The sequence below is a fragment of the Pogona vitticeps genome, chromosome 4, assembly GCF_051106095.1.
Source record: "Pogona vitticeps strain Pit_001003342236 chromosome 4, PviZW2.1, whole genome shotgun sequence".
Classification (NCBI taxonomy): Eukaryota; Metazoa; Chordata; class Lepidosauria; order Squamata; family Agamidae; genus Pogona; species Pogona vitticeps.
The window spans coordinates 82776867-82801635 of NC_135786.1; the positions used below are offsets into that span (position 1 = coordinate 82776867).

Below are 24769 nucleotides of genomic sequence, written 5' to 3' on the forward strand. Positions count from 1 at the left end.
CAAGGTTGGTAAAATGAGAACCCAGCTCATGGGGGGTGTGTGGGATATGTAGCCTACATATTTAACTTGTAAACCACCCAGAGAGTGTTTTAAGTGTTATAGGGCGGTACATAAGTAGCATGCTTTTGCTTATAGGGTGATAATTCCTAGGGTTTGATCTAGCACCTTTCTCAGAGAAAGGTACTACAATGGCTTCAGCCCATTCTGAAGGGAATTTCCCAAACCTGTGTATAAAGGTAAATAAGGCAGCTAGCATTGAGACCCACCAGTGTGAGTAACTGTGAACTCTGGTGGGGTGCCATTCTTTCCTACCTCCTCACAGGTAACTGGGGCCCAGCAAGGTAATGCTTGGTCATCGCTTGCAAAGATGTACAAAGCATCTCATTAAAAACAAAAAACCAGGGAGCAGTAGTGTAGCTCCCATTCATGTGTGGAGATTGTTAGGTCAGTACAGGATTCGTTGGTGTGCCTTGTAGCTGCCATAAGTTGCCAAAATTTAGATCTGTCATTGCTTTCAAGAGCCTGTGCCAGTCCAGCCCGCGGCTGTCTGGTATACTTGAGCTTCTTTTCACTAATTAACTTTTTACAGTTTCTGCAGCATCATATTGTGCTGCGGTAAAGACACAGTATTGTTTTTCTTCAGGAATTTATGTTGTATTTTAATTTCCTTTTAAAATTGCTTGCAGTTACCACCCTAGGCCCAGCATGCCTTGGAACAGAATGGCTAAGGGAGGGTGAAACAAAGCCAGCAATAGGCAGAGCCAGTTATTTACTATTTTGTCCCCTTAGTAGCAGCTCTGGGCAAATGGGGTATGGCCCCTTTTAAGACGACTCCCACGCAGGTCACCTCCTTACCAGAGGTGAAGGATCAGGATTCTCTTGCTGAACTCCCATCTTCATCCCACTCTGGAGGTAAAGGGAGAGGAATAAAATTAGAATATACATGACACCTGAATGAAGATGTCAATCACCCAGTTTTGAAACCAGACAAAGAGGGAAGTGGAAGCAGCAACCAGAAAGTACATTTCTTGCTGGAAAAATATACCCTACTGGCCAGTATGTATATTTCTCCTCCTCAGCTCAATGGATAATTTGACTGATACCTGCCCACTTGCCTGTGTTTATGTGGATGTTTGCTTGCATGCTTCCATACGTATATGAATTTTCACTTTTACCATCTCATTGTTATCCTACCTTCCCCTTTACCTGCTGTGCTTTCGGCCTCATAAACTACAAAAAAACATAAGCTGCTCCTGTTACTTGTGATGACTCTGCAGTATTGTTCCTTGACATTTAACATCTAATTGATTTGATGTGTGCTTCTTATGTTGGTTCAGTATGTTCATTCTATCATGTATCTGTGGAGGGGAAAACATGCCACCTTATGGATTAGTTATAAGTAAGGGACAACTAGTAAATACAATTGAATCAAGAGGAGGAACTTGACATATAATATTCACTACGTAGCTAGAGAGCCAAAATACAAGGCCACAGCATCTTTATTACTTCGTGGGAAGGCTAATCTACAGACTGATGGCATTTGCCACTTCTTCACAAAACATCTACAGCACATTAAATTGACCTGATGTAACTTTTAGGAGCTTTGCAGACACCATGGATTTCCAGAAAGATAAACAAATAGGTTCTAGATCAAATCAAGTGCGAGCTCTTTGCAGAAGCAAAAAAGATGAAATGGGTTGTCAAACTTCAGGCAGATCATAAGAAGACAAGACTCACTGGAAAAGACAATTATGCTGGGAAAAACTGAAGGCAGCAGGAAAAGAGGAAGACCCAAAATGAGATCGATTGACTCCCTAAAGGAAGCTAAGGCCTTAAATTTACAAGAGCTGAGCAGGGCTGTTAATAATAAGACATTCTGGAGGGCATTCATTCATAGAGTCACCATAAATCCCAGACATCCTGCCCCATAATAACACCTCTCAGCTGCCCCGGAGGACGAGGCCTCCCTTGCCCACTTAAAGTACGGCTTGGGGGGGGGGCTTGGAGGGAGCGAGGGATCTCCCGCCGTGGCCCTGATGCCCGGTGGGCAAGGGATGAAGGGGGAGGAAGAAGCGCAGCGCCGGGCGCCAGGTGGCTCCCAGGCCGTTGCCCATTGGCTGCCGGCTGCCATCACCTGCCCGCGGCAGCCCCGGGCGAGCTCCCTGCGCCCAGCGCGGAGGGACAAAGTCCAAGCCAAGGCGAGGAGCCGCCGCAGGTGGTTCCGGGCCAGCGGCGAGAAAGAAAGAGAGAGACCGACCGAGAGAGAGAGAGAGAGAGAGAGAGAGAGACCCCGCGGAGTGGGCGAGCGGGCGAGGATGCCTCTGGGGCTGAGGGGCAAGAAGAAGAAGAAGCCAGGCAAGGAGAGCTCCACCTTGGTGGAAGGCGAGGCTCCCCCCGCGCGATGGCGAGGCGGCGAGGCGGCGGCGGCGGGGGGCCTCGGGGCTCGCGCCGACGATGCCCTCGCGCGCCCGGGGCCCCCCGTCCGGCCGGTGTTCCACACCCAGCTGGCGCACGGCAGCCCCACCGGGCGCGTGGAGGGCTTCGGCAGCGTCCGGGAGCTGTACGCCAAGATCGCCGACGCCTTCCACATCGCCCCGGACGAGGTGAGCACCGAGCGCGCCAGCCGGGCCGGGTGGGTGGGGGTGGCGGCAGCGGAGGGCGGACTTCCCTCCTCGAAGACCGAGGACGAAGGAAGGGCTGGGGCGAGGAGAGCTCCACCGCCGGCCAGACACAAACGCGGCGATCCCACGGGCTGGAGCCGGAGCCCTGCCTTGCTTGCTCCCTCCGGGTCCCTTAAATGCGCGAGTTTCCCCCTTTGAAGAGGGAGGTAACGTGCGATGCCCTCTTCCTCGACTCCAGAGCCGCGCTGCGCGCCTTTCTAAGGCTGCTTTCCTTTTCCTTGGTGGGCCGGGGTCTCCCTTGCGGGCATTTCATCTGCTGCACCTTCTCGGCCTCCTCTTTTTATCAGAGCTGGCAGGAAAGCTGGTTAAGGCGAGGGCGACCTCTCCCAGTGCAAACATCGAAGGAGTATGGGTTTTAAGGAGCGATCTCTGCGCGTATATAAAAAAGTGCATTTCTTTGTATTCTCCCGCAGTGGTCGTTTTGTTGCCCAGCTCCTAGTGCTCCCCTTAATACGTGTAGTTATGATTGACAAATAAAGAAATAAACAGCTCAGGGCGTTCTTAGCATATGCACAGGTATCACTGGTCAGAATAGTAAAACCAAACTCACCGAAACTCTGCTAGTGCGATTCTAACTGTTCTGCCTAGTTCAAGGGACACCTACTCGTAGGTAAACTTGCTTCAGGCTGTAGCCTTCCTTTCCCTCACTTTTTCGTGATACTGTTTATGTTCAGTGACATTGTTTAAGGCAGCCAGGTGTGTGTGTGTGTGTGTGTGTGTGTGTGTGTGTGTGTGTGTGTGTGTGTGTGTGTGTGTGTGTGTGTGTGTGTGTGTGTGTGTGTGTGTGTGTGTGTGTGTGTGTGTGTTAGAGAGAGAGAGAGAGAGAGAGAGAGAGAGAGAGAGACTTCTGGACTGGACTAAACGTAAGTTGGATGTCATGCTTCTGTATGTCCTCATCTTGTTGTATGTGCTTATGTGAGAAGGAACTATTTAAAAGTGGTTAAAATATGGATGTCTTTGTATTCTTTTAGTATATGTGCATGTATGAAATATGTATTCAAAGTGCACTGGGAATCCTATTCTAAAATGGCAATAATACTGTGTGCATTATTTAAAAGTAGAATTTACACGTTCAGTGGTAATGCAAATGGCATCAAACATGTCAGACCGATAAATAACAGAGCACAGTAGTAAAAGCATAATGTAGCAACACCTTTTCAAAATATAATAATGCTGTTAATGGCACCTTAATATCTCTCTCATGAAATGGGTGCTTTATGATACCTAAAAAATGCAGTTATTTTTTTTAAATGAAGGGAATGTATTTATAACGTTTGATAGAGTTACTTAAACTACTTAGACTTTACTGTTTCGGAAGTACCCTATTTTTCCGTGTATAAGACACCCCCATGTATAAGATCCCCCCCCCCACTTTTCTAACCTAAAATTAAGAAATCTAAGTGGGGCTTAGCAAATGTAGGGTGAAAAAGATTAAAGCCCTGCAAGATCACATTGATCCCTGCTTTCCCCTCCACTTGTTTTTTTTCTCTTCAGCTTACTTCTGTGTGTAAGAAAATCCTCAATTTTTAGTCTAAAGATTTTAGACAAAAGTATAGTCTTATACAAAGGAAAAATATGGTACTTCAGCCAAGGTTGCAAACTTTTCTTCATTTATCTGAGCTGTTGGCTTGTTTGTGTAGTTCTGAGCACTGAAAAAGAAGCAAGTTTGAATACATGTAATTATACTCCTGGGTACAGGGATCGTTTTTCCTTGGCATTGAAGTTTGTCACAATAGTATCTCTTCTTTATTATCATGAAGAACAATAAGACTTTTGAAAGACAGTGAAGTTCTTGCCAGTGACAAAGAACTGCACAATTTATTTCACACCAAACATGGTTGTGAGCATTGCACACTATTGGAGGAACAGCTTTTTGCACACAGCATGGGACAGCTCTTATCATTCCCTTTTCTGCTTAGCACAATTGAATTGGACCAGTAACTGGCAATGTAGTTATTTATGAATTCTGAATAGGCTTGGGTAGTTTTATTAAAATGCATCTAGTTGTTGTGCAACAATAATTCTGTGTTTCATGCCTAAAAGCTAAAGAACAACACTGGAGAAAATTAAATTATAAATATACTAAACTCTTTTTCTAGAGTTCTCACAACATGGACACCACCCTTCAAAAATTGGAACATGTTCAGAGGAGGGTGACAAGGATGATCAGGGGGCTGGAAACCAAGCCTTATGAGGAAAGGCTGAAATAACTGGGCATGTTTAGCCTGGAGAAAAGAAGACTGAGGGGAGATATGATAGCATTTTTGAAATATTTGAAAGGCTGTCATTCAGAGGAGGGACAAGATCTGTTTTCGATCATCCCAGAGTGTGGGACAGGCAACAATGGACTCAAGTTAAAGGAAGCCAGTTTTCAGTTGAATATCAGGAAAAACTTCCTAACTGTTAGAGCAGTATGACAGTGGAACCAGTTACCTTGGGAGTTGATGAGTGCTCCAACGCCAGAGGCATTTAAAAAAAAACATGGACAATCACCTGGCAGATATGCTTTGATTGTATTCCTGCACTGAGCAGGGGGTTGGGCTTGATGGCCTTGTAGGCACCTTCCAACCTCACTTTTCTATGATTCTATGCATGGATTTGACTACTCTGGGTCAAAATTTCTTTCCTTATACCATTGGGTTGGATAATAAAGTTGCGTTAAATAAAGCTCTCTCAATCAGTTATGAAGGAATTAATATCTTTGAGTGACTATGGAAATATATTAACAGAAGCTGGACAAAAATCCCTACCTGATCATTCGTTACTTGGTTTAACTTAAATTAATTGTAGTGTTAAATCATTTTGCTTTTGTTTATAATTAGTACAGTGTTTTCCACATTGTTTCCACATCAGGGGAAAGGAGGGCTTAGTGTCTCTGAAGGAAGAAGCTTGCTAGTGTTATGCATTAATACTTGTGGGTATGTAATATTATAAATTATACTTTTAAAATAAACTAAATAATAAAACTAATAAACTAATAAAACTAATACAATTCTGGTGGCTTGTTTGCTTCTTCTTGATAAAGCAATTGTAACAATTTGTTTAGAATATTTTGAAAGATTGATTGATTGATTGATTGATTGATTGATTGATTGATTGATTTATTTATTTATTTATTTATTTATTTATTTATTTATTTATTTATTTATTTAATATTTATTTATTTAGTATAAGGTAGAGGTTGTGGGTGGCTCTAAGTTCTTTAAATGCCCTTTTCTCTGTATGTGCTGCATTATGCACATAACAATGTTGGTGAATCTTAAAGGAGAATGTGACAAAGGTTACTAAGGGCAAGACAGACTTGAGAATGATAATTCTCTGCAATTATGTGAAGCCACAGAACTGTTCCAGTCATGTAGATGGGGAAGCGGAAGGGTTAGCAGCAAAAGGAGCATTACACAGACTTCTCAGGAGATGTGCATGAGAAATGCAGAACTGATCCCATCATCTATGCTTTGCACTTCAGCCAACAAATAATAATGGGCTATAAGCAAAGGTGTCTGCCAGTAGAAGGGGACCCTGCTGGCTAAATAGCTCAGGGAGCTGAGTGAAGGTTGGGAGATTGATTCCACACTCTGCCTCCAGGAGGAACAGCCGACCTATGTACGTAGTTTTGGGTAGGCTGCCTAGTCCCAGGGCACCGTGAGAACAAGGAGCGGTAAACCACTTCTTGAGTGCTCTGTTCTTGGAAGACTCTGCAAAGAGTTGATACAAGTTAGAACTGACTTGATGGCACATAATTATTGAGGACCCTGCTGGAGAAGGGTTTACCCGTCTTCCTATTGCACACATCCCAGATAACTGATCTTGAATGTTGGAAATGCCTTGAAGCATATTTGAGGGTAGAGGATGATGTGGAAAAGGAGAGGAAGGGGAAGTACTGTTGCATGAATGAAAACCTGCTTGTGTAGTATTGAATGTAGCCTTCTGAAACTATTATCAATTGGGCAAAAAGCCCTTGAGGATAAAGGGCTTTGAGGAGGGTTCAGTCAGCGACAGCATACCTTGCCCCACCCTTTTGAACCTGATGGTGCCAATTCCATATTTGAACACAACATGATTATAACTATCATATCTAATCTAGCGCTGAGAATGTATGTGAAGTATTTGAACACTCCCAACGCAACAGTACTTTCCCTTCCTCTAGTCTAGGAAATTGCTAAAACTATTCTGTTTTACGGTAATATGATGAAGTGTTAGTACCATGGCTGACTTGTATATTTTTGTTCTCTCTGTTTCTCCCTCTCTCCCTCTCTCTCTCTCTCTCTCTCTCTCACTCACTCACTCACTCACTCACTCACTCACTCACTCACTCACACACACACACACACACACACACACACACACACACACACACACACACAAGACAGTCCTTGTAGAAAATAAACACTCTTGCTGTAGCAAGTACCATCCTGCATTTCTAAATATATGAATCATTCCACCAAAATCCTAGCCGAGAGTATGATACACACACTTGGTTTCTTCATGTCTTCTGAAGTTTGGGTCTGCAAAGCAAATGCAATGAGCAAATTACTGTATGTGATGGAATTTTTACAGTTACCTTTCATCATTTAAGAACTGTGAAGTATGATTAAACTGAAAGAGTAACAAATGGCTTACAGATAAGGTGCAAACTTAGAACATTAATCACACAGTAGACCTTTACATGAGAGAGAGAGAAATAAGTCAAAATGATGTGATGTCATAGTACCGAATACTGAAGAGTTGTTTTAATTTAATAATGAGAGGATCTCCAGTTAGACTTATCAGAGATGCTGTCAGCTATTGTACTGTGATTTCAGACAATGGATCTGCTAAATATATAGGTGCTGACAGCTCAGTTTCCAGTAAGAAAAATTATTTATAAAAAACCTTCATACTAACAAATGTTTCTGGTTTTGATTAACAAGAGACCCCTGTTTGGTGCAACTTCAGAATGATTTGTTTCTAATATGGCTTGCATGTGTTTGTAAATCAACTTCTTTCCTGAAGAACAGTGACCTCTTTCCTTCATTTGTGTTTTTATTACAAACCAAAGCACAAGTTATACTAGTCTGATTCCTTATTGCTATAGATGAAGTAAACCTTGCCATTTATTATGTCATTTATGAACATGTCACTAACTCTAAAGGTGAGAGTGGACATATTGTGAAAAACAATCCACCTCGTTACTCAGTTCCATTAGATAATTAAGCAGTATTGTTTCCATTCCTCTACAACACCAGTCGTCACCTTCTCTGTTTCTTGTTGAACTGCTGTCCGTGTCCTTTCACTCTGGTGATTATCTATCTGTATTTCATGGGATTTATTTCTGAATTTGCCACAAAGAGCTTCTGCTGGCTGCACTTCATCCTGTCTCCTGTTTGATCAGCACTTCACTTCTTTTTTTTTTTCTTTTAAGACTAGAAATCATTATTAAAGTGCACAGAATAAAAATGTAAACAAACCCTCTTTTCATTTCACGTCTAAATGTTAAAATCTGATATTATGCTGCAGTTTATATGTGGGTTAGAGGTTTCACAGTGCTTTATAGTACAGTATAGCTAAAATGTATTAATAGACACACAATAAAAGGTGATTTATGCCTATAATCTAAAAATAGTTTGTACCTCCAGTTACAGGTAGGGGAATTGCTTAATCCAAGAGTGTCAACATGATTTTTCTTCATGGGGGCAAAGCTGCATAGTGTTATGATGGCACAATTATTGCATATAGTGGATGCCACCACCATGCATCTGTCTATATACTCTGAAATAATAAATGTAGGATTCACAGGAGTACCATCTATTGTTCCTGCCATGGGCACTGATGCCTTGATCTAGGAATAACTCTTTCTATGCTAATTAGTGTTGATATGCTTTCAGTGATTGGGTCATGGTGAATTTAAATGATTAGTGATCCATTGAGGCAATAGGTTCAGTTCAGAGTCTCATCTTTATATAATAATAAACATTACTTGACTTCTTTCAAACGATGTCATCCAGTTCTGCTAGGTTTGGGGGCTGTCCTCTTCATTTTGCCTAGTGACACCCCTCCTATTTCCCCCCTTCAAAGTCCTCCCTAATAGCTTTGCCATAGTGAACTAGACTTTAGCTATGGGCAAGTAGCAAAAAAGCCAGACCCTTCTTCTTGACAATAATTATTGAAGTAGATCTCTCAAAGATGCTTATTTTTTAAATGATGCTGGGTTTATTATCCCTCCCTGATCAAACTATACCACTTCCGTTTTCACACTCACTGTATCATCCTGAACACCAGTATGTTCCTTGGGGATTCTCTACTAGAGAGAGCAGCAAAGAGAGGGAGCAGTGTAGAGTAAGTAGAAATTCCTTTGGAGGCCTTTCAACAAGGCATGCAATGTGTTCCCATTCCGTCAGTCTTTTGTAATACCAAAAAGAGGATCTAAAAAGGATGCAAATTAAAGATGGAGTTTATTTGTTTTCCATAAAGAGAAGTATGTGACGAGTTCCCCAAAACAGTGCTAGACTTAACCTCTTTAATTCTTTCAACAGGGTTTTGAGACAAGAAAGCATACTGAATTTCATATGAAAAAGAACACTTGCAGAAAATCAGTTGCCCATGATATTACAAAAAGCTGTACCATCCTATGCAAGGACATAATACGAAAGTTAGCTCAATTGGATTGCCTGTGTCATTGGTTTTTGTGGGTTTTTCGGGCTCTTTGGCTGTGTTCTGAAGGTTGTTCTTCCTAACGTTTCACCAGTCTCTGTGGCCAGCATCTTCAGAGGACAGCACTCTGTGCTTTGGTATAGTTGGCTTGGGAGTGCAGTATTATGGCTGTGAGATAGGCTTTTGTCTTTTTCTGTAGATGGGTGATTAGTGTGTCTTGTTGTGGGTGTATTGTTGTGCTAAGGAGAAGAGATTATCTGTCACTGTGGTTGATGGGTGTCATTAGCTGGTTTTTTGTGTATAGTGATCCCCTGTCCCTGTGGCTGGGTGGAGCTCATTGACCTTTTGCACGCTGTATTTTTGAGAGCTGGGAGCCAAGTTTTGTTGAGCTTCACACTTTCCTCTTTTTTGTTGAAGTTTGTTGCTGGTGCTTGTGGATTTCAATGGCTTCCCTGTGCAGTCTAATGTAATAATTGCTGGTGTTGTCCAGTATTTCAGTATTTTGAAATAGAATTTCGTGTCCAGTTTGTTTTAGGGCATGTTCAGCTACTGCAGATTTTTCTGGTTGTTTTAGTCTGCAGTGTCTCTCATGTTCTTTGATTCTGGTGTGGATGCTTCGTTTTGTGGTTCCAATATATACCTGGCCTATGTCATTGTTTCCCAACTCAGTTCAAGGCACCACTGCATACTCTTAAGACCATAAATGATATGAGGTCCATGTATATATGTTTTATGTTGGGAAAATAAAATTTATAATAGTATAGGCATCCTTCAGTCTCAAGAGACTATGGTAACATGCTCTGAATTGAGGAGTGTCCTCTCCAGAGCACGAAGTCTGGGTAAAGTAATATGGAGGATAAGCTGTTACCCAAGCAGCAGATCCCCCCTCTCTACATTGCTGAAATGGTCCAATGGAAAGGCAAGAGCCAATACAACTGGTTCCAGCAACGTCGCAGGAGTTGGCAGAACAACATGAGCTGCCTTTGGGACTCCAGCTCCGGATTTTGCCTCGAGGTTAACTCCTGAAGCCTTTTCCATGAGTGGATATAGCCACAAGGCAGTGGAGGTTTGAAATCGGAGTTTCCCTTCTCCTAGGGAAAATTTATAATAATACACTGCATAAATGGTATGAGGTTACTTGGAATAATTTATCTCATATATTTTCCCCTGTTATGGATCTCGATGTACAACAGCCAGTACAGTCTGAGTCCAATAAGGTTTACGAGGATATTGATGAGGACCAACCCCCACACTCCACATGGGGTTTATTCTATCTTTGCTCAAATTGATTAAACAATCGGGCTAAACTATCTTCTGTGCCACAAATCGCCAGACGAGTTAAAAATTTATACAAGAGTCATGGAGAAAGTACAGCTTTTCTATCCAAGCATCCATCTCCGAACTTGGTCATAATCGATGCAACTCAAAACAGGGCAAAGAATTGGTCTGACACCACACTGAATAATAAGGAAGGCTGGAAACTCTACATCACTGGTATATTCCCTAGCATCCTTCACATACAAAGCATCCTTGCAGCCATGGGTGTGCACCACCGTTTCTTATGGAACAAAGCACTTCTTTCTCTTCAATTGGCTCAGGGCGAATAAAAATCTAGAGGCCTCACCTTTCATCAAGAGGCCATCGCTGTCGCGCACCAGGAGTGCATCACAGCGAGGCATGTAAGGCACATGGCCACAGCCGTTGCTCTTCGAAGACATGCTCAGCTCCACTCAGCCCATATCTCTGATTATTCTCACATGCGGATTGAGAACCTACCATTTGAGATGGTCTTTTCGACACTAAGCCCGATGAGATCCTTGATAATCTCTAAAAAATGAGGAAAACTGCAAGATCTTACAATACTCAACCTTATTACAAGCCTCAGCGCTACCAATGGTGTCGCCCATATCCTTACCAGCAATACAGATCCTTTTCTGATAAACAGAGATACTTACCACAGGCTACATCCACTTTCCAGACTCGCCATGCCGCTCAGCGTCAACATCCCCGTCAGTCCTTTCATTGACCTGACAAGAAACCAAAGCAAAATATTTTCAAGTAACTTTCAAGTAACCCAGTCTTCCCCCTCCACTTACCGCATCCTCATCAAACTTGCCTCGCCACCCATGTTTCATCCTGGGCTGCCATCACCACCGACAAGTGGGTCCTCACTATCATTGCCACCTTTATGCCATAGAATTCGCCATCCTCCCACCACTGAGAGAGTCCTCACCTCACCATCCCATGTTCTCAGCCTAGAATTCCAGTCCCTTCTCTCAAAGGATGCTATTTTACTTGTCACCTCACCAGACACTGACCTTGGGTTTTTCTCCAGATACAGTGGACCCTCTACTTGAGGAATTAATCCGTATTGGAATGGTGGCTGCAAGTCGAAAAGTCTGTAAGTCGAATCTCCATTGACCTACAATGCACTGAAAACCGATTAATCCCATAACCAGTGGTTTTTATTCTATTTTTATTCCATTTTGGTTTTTTTCTGGTCTGTAAGTCGATTCTCTGGCTGCAAGTCGAATCTAAATTTTGCAGGCAGAGAAGTCTGTAACTCGAAAAGTCTGTAAGTCAAGCCGTCTGTAAGTCGAGGGTCCACTGTACTTCATAGTACTCAAGTGAGATGGTGGTTTCTGCCCTATCCTTGACCTACGGGACCTAAATTATTACATCTTTCAGCAATGCTTCTGCATGGTTACTCTAGAATGCATCTTATCTCTTCTCCAGGGTGACATTTGGTTCGCTGTCATCGACCTAACCAACGCCTATTTTCACATCAATATCTGCCAGGATCACAGAAAGTTTCTCAGGTTCTCTTTCCACAATACTGTCTGTGAATTCAAGACCCTTCCCTTCGGCCTTTCTACTGCTCCCCGCATCTTCACGAAGTGCATGGCCCCAGTAGCAGCTTATCTCCACACTCAGGGAACTTCCATCTTCCCATACATCGACGACTGGCTACTGGTAGCCCCCTCCCATCTTCAAGCACTAAGCGACGTGAATTTCACTCTTTCCCTCCTCAAGAACGTGGGATTACAGGTCAACAGGGCCAAATCCACCCTTACACCTTCATAGCAAGTGAACTATATAGGCACAGTTCTAGATTCCCACAAAGTGCGAGCCTACCTTTCCCAAGACAGTGCTACAAAGATTCATGCTGCCCTTCAGTACTTCAAGCCACATGCATTAGTCATTGTGCTTCAGACCCAACGCCTCCTCAGACTCATTGTGTCTACAACATCTGTCATCCAACACGCCCACCTGAAAATGCACTCCCTTCAGCCTTGGTACCTGTCCCTCTTCAATCCCATGTTGGACCCACCTTCCGTGTTATTAAGGGTTACACCCGAACTTGCAGCACAGCTCCAGTGGTGGAAGATGCCAGCCAATTTTTCCATGGGCAGACCCTTTGCACCTCTCCAACTTACCATACAGATAACAACCGACGCAAGCCCGACCGGATGGGGTGCTCACTACAACAGACTGCACGTTCACACTCTATGGTCTCCCTCTGAGAAACTACTTCATATAAACAACCTAGAATTTCTAGCCATCTTCAAGGCTCTCCGCGCATTCGAACTGTTGGTCACCGGCACTGCCATTCAAATTATAACCGATAACACCATGACCCTCTTTTATCTCAACAAACAGGGTGGGACACATTCTCTTCCCTTGCTTTACCTTATGTCCAGGGAGTGGTGTCTCAAGCACTACATATTCCCAATAGCTGTTCATATCTCCACTCACCACAGTCATATAGCAGACTCTCTCAGCAGACTCAGTTCACAGATGCACAAATGGTCTCTCGACGACTCCATCTTTTGTCAACTGACCACTCTATGGTGACAACCACACATGGACATTTTTGCATCAACAGAAAATGCAAAATGCCCTCTCTATTGTTGGCATCCAACCAATGGAAGCAAGATGACCTCTCTATTGTTCCAGGGCAGGGATGGGCCCCCGGCTCCATTGGAAACACTCTAATGACACCATGGACATCAGGTCTAGTTTACCTCTTCCCTCCAATCCCTCTGCTCCTAAGGACTATTGTGAAACTGTGTCAGGAGTGGTCCAATGCAATCCTCATTGCTCCGTGGTGTCCGAGACAACCGTGGTTCAGCATGCTCCGCTCCATTTCCATAGACTTCATCCGTCTTCTCCCCCATACCCCACCTTCTCACCCAGAATCTTCTCGCACTCCACCTCACAGTGTGGAGAATTCACCCTCGATAGATGCCATCCTAGTACAGGCTAGAAAACTTGCTACCATGCAGGTGTGCTCATATAAATGGGCTGCTTTTCTTAAATTTGTAGATCAACGCCACCTCCCTGCTGCGCCTACAACTCTTCACACCATGCTACAGTTCCCTACCTTTTTGGCAAGCATCTGTCCTTGTCTATTATTAATGTCTATCTCTCCACTATAGTAGCTCATCAGCCACGTGACTCTGAAGCCTCTTCACTTTTTTGTCACCCTGAGATAAAACAATTTCTTAAAGGGGTCTCCAATCTACAATCCACCAAACCACACCTCCTTCCGCAATGGTCACTACATACTGTTCTATGATGCCTAATGGCACCGCCTTTTGAACCTCTCACCACAATGCCCCAATCGCCTTCTTGCCTACAAGACCCTCTTCCTTGTGGCCATTACTTCTGCTCGTAGACCCTCAGAACTTGCTATGCTCAGAGTCAACCCTCCTTTTCTCCAATTTTACCCAGACAAGGTCACTCTTTATCCTGATGTTTCTTTTCTTTCAAAGGTTATTTCTGAATTCCACCTTAAGCAACCCTCATTTTACCTACCTTTTTTCCATTGCCTGTTACTGACTTGGAGTGTTCTCTCAACCTCTTAGACGTTAGGCGAGCATTGTCCTTCTATGTTTTAAGGACCGCTTCTTTCTGCAAATCCAAGAGACTTTTTATTTCTCCTCACTTACCACACAGAGGATATTTTATCTCCTCCCAAACCATCTCTAAGTGGCTTGTATCAATCATTCGCCTGGCATATCATCTGGCTAAGAAACCTCTTCCAGTTGGAATTAAGGCTGATTCTACAAGGGCAGTGGCTACTTCTGCAGCATTCCTTAGAGATATTTCTGTCCCTGATATCTGCAGGGCTGCTACGTGGTCCACACTGTCTACCTTTGCCTCTCATTACCACTTGGACTTCTGGGCTAAGTTGGATGCTGCATTTGGATGAGTGGTCTTGTCATCTGTTCTTCCGTGATGTCCCTCCTCTGGACAGGTAACTTTGTTAATCACCCATTAGTGTGCATTCACAGAGACCACGAAGAAGAAAGAGAGGTTAATTACCTGTAACTCTGGTTCTTTGAGTGGTCATCTGTGAATTCACACTTCCCATCCGTCCTCCCCTCTGTCCATCACATCTGTTATATTTTATTCAGCAGTGGGCAGTTTGGGAACTGAGGCACTAACCAGGAAGGGTGGACCATGTGTACTAGGGGGGCGGTCCTGGTGAACGAGCAGCTCTAGAAGATTCCAGAAACTTCTGCACAAGCACAGATTAAACCCATTAGTGTGAATTCACAGATGGCCACTCAAAGAACCAGAGTTACAGGTAAGTAACCTCTCTTTTTCAGCCTGCTCATAAATGACCTGGAGACAGGGATAAGTAGTGAGGTGGCCAAGTTTGCAGATGACACAAAACTTTTCCAGATGGTGAAGACCAGAAGGGATTGTGAAGCGCTCCAGAAGGATCTCTCCAAACTGGGAGAATGGGCAGCAAAATGGCAAATGTGTTTCAATAAAAGCAAATGTAAAGTAATGTACATTGGGGCAAAAAAAAAAAAATCAAAACTTTAGTTATCACCTAATGGGTTCTGATCTGTCTGTTACGGATCAGGAAAGAGATCTTGGTGTGCTAGTGGACAACTTAATGAAGGTGTCAACTCAGTGTGTGGCAGCAGTGAAGAAGAACAATTCCATGTTAGGTATCATTATAAAGGGGATTGAAAATAAAACAGCCGACATTATTATGCCATTGTACAAAACACTGCATACAGCTCTGGTCACCGCACCTTTAAAAAGAGACAGTGGAAGTGGAAAAGGTGCAGAAGCGAGCGACTAAAATGATGACTGGGCTGGGGTGCCTCTTTATTAGGAAAGGCTAAAGCGTTTGGGGCTCTTTAGTCTAGAGAAAAGGTGCCTGAGGGGGGTACATGACTGAGACGTATAAAATCATGCAGGAGATGGATAAAGCGGATAGAGGGGAGCTCTTTTTCCTCTCATGCAATACCAGAACCAGGGGACCTCCACTCAAATTGAGTGTTGGGAGAGTGATAACAGACAAAAAAATCGTTCTTTACCCAGTGTGTTGTTAGTCTGTGGAACCCCTTATCACAGGATGTAGTGATGGCATCTGGCCTAGATACCTTTAAGAGGAGATTTTTGGAGGAAAAGTCCATTGCAGGTTACAAGCTGTGATGAGGGTGTATAATCTCCAGGCTTAAAAGGAAGGTACTTCAAAATGCCAGATGCAGGGGAGGGGTATCTGGAGACAGGTATCTAGTTGTTTCGTGTGCTCCCAGAGGCATCTGGTGGGGCCACTGTGAGATATATGAAGCTGGACTAGATGGGCTATTGGCCTGATCCAGCAGGGCACATCTTATGTTCTTATGTACTAGATGTACTAGGCATGGGATTTTAGGAACAACCCCCCCCCCCCCCCAATTGCAACTAACACACTTAACCAGGAGTTCTCCCAGCCAGAATTCTTGTAGCCAAGAAATCAGAATCTGTAGCAAAAAAGCCTCTAGAACACACAGGCCAAGCATGTTCTTTTCTGTGGTCATTCCAAAGAGAAAGAATAGGTGGGGCTTGCTAAGTTCCATGAGATCTACAAGGGGTTGTGGGGCTTACCGTTTCTCTGCTCATTAGGTAAAGGTAAAGGTTCCCCTTGACAATTTTTGTCCAATTGTGTCCGACTCTAGGGGGCGGCGCTCATCCCGCTCTTCAAGCCATAGAGCCAGCGTTTGTCCGAAGACAATCTTTCCGTGGTCACATGGCCAGTGTGATTTAGACACGTAACGCTGTTTACCTTCCCACCGAGGTGGTCCCTATTTATCTACTTGCATTTGCATGCTTTCGAACCGCTAGGTTGGCGGGAGCTGGGACAAGCGACAGGTGCTCATTCCGTTGCGTGGATTCGATCTTACGACTGCCGGATCTTCTGACCCTGCAGCACAGGCTTCTGCGGTTTAGCCCACAGCGCCACCACCATTAGGTTCTGTACAATGACCCCTTGAAGGTTGCTTATCAAAACCAGGCCTCAAACCCAATAGCAATAGGGGCAAATGACCAGTATCCTTGGGAAATGCTTGAGGTCCATTGTCCTTTGTTCCTTGGGGAAATTCAGACCCAAGGCCAGCAAATAAAGGTTTACCAGGGTGTAAAATAAACTAGGTGCAAGATGTTGAGAGCTAGAGTCCAGAACAGTCCAAGTCAAGCCAGTCCAGAAATCAGAAAAAGGTGGGTCAAAAGGTCACATAACGCAAAGAATCAACAATGTTAGGGTATGAATCAAGATCAGGACACCCCCTCCCCTCCCAAAAAACCCAACAACATTCAGGGAAGGCTTTTTAAAATAGCTGGACTGCTAGAACTCAGATGTAGGTGTTTGGGCGGATGGGGGGGGGAAGAATCATGGGGTTTGGCCCATGGGTCTCCAGGGAGGAAAAGCCTCCTCCTAAGGAGACCATCTATCCCTGGTAGACTCTTTCTCTTGAGGAGCCCTTCCCTCCAGCTGAGCACTTTGCCTTGGGGCTTTGGGCGGGCCTCATGTGGTTTCATGCCAGCAGGGCAAGGCTCCCTTCTCTTTCTCTGACTCAGACCGCCCGCCCCCATCCAAGCTCCTGCTTCCACTGGTTGGATGCCAAACTCACTTAAAAAAGAATTATTCCTTGAGGTCAGTTTTCTTTTTCTTTTTCTGGCTTTGCAAACCTTGTACCCAAATAGATACTAAGAAAGGAGGGAGCCAAATGAATAATCGATGTCCTAGTTTGACTGATATTCTTTCCAGAGGGAGGTGGCATAAAACTGGCTCATGCGGAGGTTGCAGTCTGTTTGTGTTGCCCAGTTGCTGTTCTAAATTGAGCTACATCGTCTCATGTTTCTATATATCACATTTCTTCTCTCTTTCCAGTTTTATCTAATCAAAGGTGTGAAGCCAGTTATGAAATGTTTACTTATGTTGTCAAGGTCAAACTTTTAAAGAATATTTTTTTATAAAAAAATGCCCTTTATTTTATGGAAAGAAACTCCAATGTAGTGATTTTATCAGCAGGAACTGAGCTGAGAAACACCAATATTTGAAGAGCTTCAGTATGGTTAAAGCCTTTAGCCCAGCCTTTATCTCAACCTTGGGTCCCCAGATGTTCTTGGACTACAACTCCCAGAAATCCTAGCCAGCACAGCTAGTGGTCAAGGCTTCTGGAAGTTTTGGGTACCAGTGCTCTAGCCTTTCAGTCACTGGAATGAAACAGTGTTTAATTAAGGCTGGAGAACCATTTACAATTTACGGTTACCAGAATGTGGGTGCAAAGCTTCAGCCACCTGAAAACTTCAACTGATCTACCAATTAAGTAAAGATTAAAATTTCTGAGAAAGAAACATGCATTCCACCTGCAAGCCACACAGAGGTATGCTGGCTTGTACCAAATGAACATGATTTGCAATAACTTTTCGTTCTAGTTTCTGGCTGGTCAGTGTTGGAGGTGAATATTTTGCATTTAAGAATGAAATTACTATGGCTTTGTTCTAGAACAATCTCTTTATTATGACAGGCAAGATATTTACTTGAGAAGAAAAACAACATACTTTTTATTAAAAAGAGCAGTAAAATAATTTCATTTTTAGCTAGCCATTCTTAACCTGGCCACAGTCATTTGAAGTAAACATGTTCGAATTTTAGATCTTCTACAGTAATGGTAACATCTGATAAATTGTTCATGTTTGATGTTATCCATGATTTCCTTTGTCAACTTGATGGGAGATAATATAGGTTACATAATTCCAGTATAATGGAAAATAAAATATCAGATGTGGTCATTCCTTCTAAAAACATTCCTTTAGTTTGATAATTAAATTGGATGTATGTGCTTTTAGAGGAACACTAATATTCTCCTCCCATTCTATCTGTTCTTTTCTGTAATTACACACTGATACAATGCTAAGCAAATTTTCAGCGAATTCTGTCACTGTACATGATGCAAGAGCTGGTGCAATTTGAAAGTAGTGTCAATGCACACTTTTTACAAATCATACCAGGGTTTCCATCGCTTGTCAGTCAGTGTTGGGAGGCTGACTGCATCTGGATCAAATTTAAACATGTAGCAAAAACTGAACTGCTGGAGCTGTCCCTGAGGCAAGACCAGTGGTGTTGCCAAGCCAGTTCTCGAGGGCTCCCCAGCCACCTTGGCACTGGCTGGCTGCTGATGTTCTAGTGGCTGCATTTTTGCAACATGTCAAACAGGTAAGCTGCTCCCCCAATTCCAGTGCAATTGGTAGTGGCAGTCTGGCAACTATTTGATGCCCTACTTTAATATGAGGAATTGCATTAAAGCAAGATGTGCGAAATGGGTGGTTTTGTGCCTGTTTTTAAATAACCTGCAGTAAAAAGCTTACTGTGGGTTATCTGAAATGTGTCGTTCCCTCCAAGGACACTGGTCTTTTGTGTGTAGTGATCACTGGTCCTTGTGGCTGGGTAGAGTTCATCAACCTTTTGCAGGCTGTACTTTTCAGTGCTGGGATCCAAGTTTTGTTGAGTTTTAAACTTTGTTGAGTTTTTAACTGTTGAGGTCAACAAACTCCACCCATCCAAAAGGACCAGTGATCACTACACACAAAAGACCAGCTGACAACACCCATCAATCACAGTGACAAATAATCTCTCCTCATCACAACAATACACCCACAACAAAAACACACTGATCACCATAATCACCCATTTCCTGAAAAGGACAACAACCGATCCCACAGCTATAAATTCTCAACTCCCAAACAAACTGCACCAGAGTACAGAGTGCTACTCCAATCTTCTGAAGATGCCGGCCACAGAGACTGGTGAAACGTTAGGAAGAACAACCTTCAGAACATGGCCAAAGAGCCCGAAAAACCCACAACAACTGCAAAGAGGAATGTTCAGAGCTCTACATTAGAGAAACCAAACAGCTACTAAACAGGAGAATGGCCCAGCACAGGAGGGACATTGGCTCAGGACCACAATCATCAGTGTTTCTTCATTTGAAAGATAAAGGACACTCAATTTGATGACCAAGATGCCATTTTGGACTGAGGAGATAGGTGGTTTGAGAGGAGTCAGGGAGGCCATACATGTGCATATAGAAAATCCCTCACTCAACATGGGTGGAGGCCTTAGATATAATCTGTCTCCTATTTATCATGCTACCCTTTCACCTGTCCCCAGAAAGATCAGGACCACACCCACCAGAAAGGCCACTGTTAACTACCCATGACCTGTGTCCTTCTAACAAAGACCAGGTGGAAATGAGATCAATGTGGAGTATATATCAGGGATCTTCTACCAACTCTCCTCAGACGAAGAAGCTACTTGGATGAGTAGTGAAACATTTCAGCCTAACAAGAAAGAAGTCCAGTTGCCATCACTCAGCTTCCAGATAACCTTACCTGGCTGACTGAAAATCTTCACAAAGAAATGGCAATGTTCAAAAACCAGCATGAAAACAATCCAATCCAACAGTGTTATGTCATTGCCCTTAAAATGGCCATTATACACACAACTATTGAGCTGGAATTTAGAATGTAAGAAGAGATGCACTGGATCAGAAATAAGACCTGTTTGATCTACAGTGGACCCTCTACTTACGGAATTAATCCGTATTGGAATGGTGTCTGCAAGTCGAAAAGTCTGTAGGTCAAATCTCCATTGACCTACAATGCATTGAAAACCGATTAATCCCATAACCAGCGGTTTTTATTCTATTTTTGTTCCATTTTGGTTTTTTTCTGGTCTGTAAGTCGATTCTCCGGCTGCAAGTCGAATCTAAATTTTGCAGGCAGAGAAGTCTGTAACTCGAAAAGTCTGTAAGTCGAGCCGTCTGTAAGTCAAGGGTCCACTGTATCATTATCTTCACACAGTGGCCAGCTGAAAGACCACAAACAAGACTAGAGTGGGCCAGCTTCCTGCCACTTCTGTTTCTCACCAACTATTATACTGGGAACTCCTGGCTTGCAACAGCTTGCTTTACAGCCCCCTATCCAATTTTTACAGCCATTATAAGATTATCTAATCCCCACCTGCACCTGAAGTGAGGGGTGTGTGTGGAAAATCAGAAGACTGTAGATGTTTCATTTATAAGACATGACAATTCTCCAGGAACCATATCCTTTTATAAATATAGCCTAAAGAGAAAAATGTGTTTAAATAAGGATCTAGTTTCTTTATATATATATATCATTACTACTATTAAATCCTCAAGGATCTAGTTTCTGGAGAATTGTCATGCCTTATAAATGTGCCTCCCAGAAGAACCAGCCTGTGTGGCCTTTGGCAAACTGCACAGTCCCAAGATGCTCCCAGAAGAAGTGAATGGTAAACCTCTTCTGAGTACCCTCTACCTAGAAAACCATGAAAGAGGTAGCCATATGTCAGAATTGATTTGATGGGATGCAGTTTTATTCATTATAAGGAGAAAGCAGGATTTGACCTACAATGGTGTGTTTTTACAACTGCTGGCAGAGAATTGAGAGGGTTGCAGAGATGTATACATTGCACCGTGCAATTTTGCATTGGTTTAATAATAATAATGTATAATTTATTGTCATTGTAAGTATAATCAGTACATGGTATACCCATTCAATGAAATTCACATAGGCACCCAGAGACCAGACCCACATGCACACACATAAAAATTTCCCAAACACTCCCCACCCACTAAAAATCCCCCACTAAGAATACAAACATCTACACCACAGGCTAAGTAACACAGTCCAACTAACTGTTCACTACTGGTGGTCTTTAAGCTCATTATTAAGTGCAATTATAGCTCTGGGATAAAAACTGTTCAGAAAACGTGTGGTCCGAGTCTTAATTGTTCTATATCTTCTGCCAGATGGCAACAGATCAAAAAATTGTAAGCAGGATGGGAAGAGTCAGGATGTTGTGTGACTTCCGCAGACAGCGGGATGTGAAGATGTTCATCCAGGGTTGGTAGTTGGAGCCCAATGATATTCTGGGCAATTTTAATGGTTCTCTGTAGAGCTTTTTTGTCCGCTACAGAGCTACTCCCAAACCATGCATGTTTTGCCACTGTGTGCACAGCTTTATTCTCATTTACATTTATTTTCCTTTTTTTTTTAAATAGGAAGAGATTCTTTTGGGTCTGTGAAAGTAAAGTCCAAAGCAAGTCTCACAGTCTTATTTATGGGTTACTCCAGGAAGTACAAAGTTAATTGCAGACTGAAGTTCTTAGTCAAAGAATTTCTTTGAAAGACAAGTTCAAGCTTTGTAGCAGCACTTTTTAGCAGAATTTGGTGACTTCCTTTTAAGAAGAATACATATCATCATATGCTGAAGTGGAAGGTCCCAGAGCATTATCGTATCATTCCTTAACCTTTCCTATTTTCTCTGACTCTTCTACATTCTTCTAATTCCCTGGGGGTTAATGCATACCAGGAGTCAAATTCTTTTCTTAATGTTGGCTTGAACTGAGACTCTTCATCACCATATATGTGTTAATCTGCTAATCTATGCTTGGATGTACTCGTCATCTGCTAATGATTGTTGAATGATTTTCTCTGTCTATAATTAAGAAACTGGTACTTTTGGCATTTCTGTTGTGATCTACACGTAACATCTTTTTGCTTACTGTGGTAATACTCCATGTACCTGGTGAGATGGGTTATAGTCCATGAAAACCTTGGCCAATGTTTATATCTGCATACTAACGATAAATTATCTGCAATGTACGTCTGGATATTAACACTTTTCAATACACACTGAGTTTCATTTAGTACATTCATATATTGGTGTGTGTATGTATTGTATAATTTTTCTAGTCTTCCCACGGTAGAGTTTGTTAGTACGATATGCGATTTTAGTGGTTGAAGGTGTTCCTACAATTACATTGCAGGCATAGCACACACACACACATACCACAAGAGCAGCCGCAATGCCAAATGGTGGCAGGTATTTTGTTATGACAGTAAACAGACGCTACAAGGACTGTAAAGGAAGAAGCTGAAAGAGAGAACTGTGCATCCTTCTTGCATACTAAAATACGGAAGAAATTTGAAATGAATAAGGTCGTACACACAGAGAATAAGGATGTACGTACATGGTTGTATTACTGCTCTGTATTAATGCAAATAATATTGTGAATAATTCATTGCTCAGAAAAAGAATATGAGAGAGGGCGCCTGCTTTAAATGTTTGAGTACAGAACTATGAGCATTTCACAGAAGTTTAATGGAGCACACTGGGGTTTGCCTTCAATAACATTTATTCATTATTTTCAAAAAATTTTGTTAGGGCCATTTGGTGGATTTTTGGTCATTTTTCTACTTTTAAATATTAAAGAGAAGAACTTTGAAAGGTTAGAGAAAGGGTAGCCGCATGAAGATAATACATTACTTCTAAAAGAATGACTAATGGTAATATGGATATTAATAGAGTGCTTGACCCTTTTTGTAGTTCAAAATCCATGTATTACTCCTATGCCCCTCCAACATAACTAAAAAGCATAAGCAGTTAATTATCTCTCTCTCTCTCTCTCTCTCTCTCTCTCTCTCTCTCTCACACACACACACACACACACACACACACACACACACACACACACACACACACACACCCTGCCCCATGTCAGTCTCCTGGGATGCCTCAGGACTCTCCCTGGGTACCATGTGGAGCTGCCACAACAGGAGAGGGGGCTGGCTGGACTGCTGCCATTAGACCAGGGGCTCCTACTCTGTCAACAACAGGGCTCTTGGGGAAGGGCAAGACACCCTTTCCAGACCACTTCCTGGAGATGAATAGCAGTACAGTATTTATTAAATACAGTAGGAACCCTGTATCTGCAGAATCAGTATCCACTGATTCACTTATCCACAGTCTGAAAATATTAAAAGAAATACAGTATTCTAGAAATAGATATTTCTAAAGATGAAGTTACTAGAACTGGCCACTAGAGGTAGGCAGAGGCCATGCTATATTTCGCTATTACAGTAGCATTCATTGTAATCTGTTTTTCAGCATCGGGGGTGGTGGTGGTGGTGGAACTGATCTGCAGATACAGGGGTCCTTCTTTATTTATTTTTTGAATATTGATTGATTAATTGAAATATTTGTTTATTGAAAAAACATCCATGTAGAACCAATGCTGCTCAAACCTGTGCGATTCAAGAGAGAAGCGCAGTTTAAAATAATGGCTACAGGATCTGCCCAGTACCCTTGAAGGACCTCTTCTGGCCAAAATCCTGTTGTTTAGCTTAGTGAATCACATTAGAGTAGGTCCATTGAATCTGTAAGGATTTGATGACTCAACTCTTCCATAAATTCCAATGCTTCAAACTAGTCTACTTTAGCTGTACAGTAAGTTGCAGTTAGGCTCCTTCAAGTTCATGGAGCGTATGGAGGAGTTATCTCACCAAATCTTCATTGATTCAATGGACCTAGTCTAGATTATCTACTATGCTAAGCAACAGGATTTTGGCCGCTGTGTTGACATTTGCTTTAAGGTTTGGGATTTCTGCCGTTTAAACTTCCCACTATCATCTAGATTGTGAGAATGATTGTGGGTCAAATAAGTCCTGAAATGAAACTGGAAAAATACTGCTCTTCTTCTAGATTAATCATTCCCAAACTTGGGTCCCCAGATGTTCTTGGACTATAACTTCCAGAAATCCTGGTTAGCAGAGCTGGTGATGAGGGCATCTTGGAATTTGTCCAGGAACGTTTGGGAATCCAAGGTAGGGAATCATTGTTCTAGCTGTATCTATATCTCTTATCTCCATAAACAGTTGTAGTTGAGCCACTATTTATCGGCCTTTTTCACGTAATTCCTTTGGGGTGAGCAGCTTCTATAAATTGATTCTTCTTTCTATTGTCTAGAGATCACAGATACCAGAATTAATTAAGCCTGTACAGGCCCTCAATTGCCTTTTTTGGGACCCACATTGCTCTACTTAATGCAAAATATATGTTCTTTCAAAGCTAGGCTGTATCATCCATTCTTATTTCCTTGTGATGTTGTTCTTGCAGTAAATTTAGGAGGTCATTGTAAAACATGGCTTCGATGTTTGTTGCATAATTTTGATTTTTTGCTTCTGTGGGTTAGATCCTATATTGGTTGAAACCCTGCTCTGTGTGTTGTGCTGCATAAGGTTGATAACGTCACCAGCCACAGTGGTTTTTCAGAAATACAACATTTCATATTTCCCTCCAA

At 42.7% G+C, this 24769-nt stretch overlaps 1 protein-coding gene across 1 annotated transcript in view; it reads left to right on the forward strand.

Moving 5' to 3' along the window:
- The first annotated feature begins 2007 nt into the window (after window positions 1-2007).
- Window positions 2008-24769, forward strand: part of GIPC2 (GIPC PDZ domain containing family member 2) — a 47360-nt gene continuing 24598 nt past the window's right edge. The window contains exon 1 of the mRNA XM_072997829.2: window positions 2008-2603. Coding sequence (XP_072853930.2) covers window positions 2037-2603 — 567 coding nt within the window. The 5' untranslated portion in view covers window positions 2008-2036. The remainder of the gene's footprint in view (window positions 2604-24769) is intronic.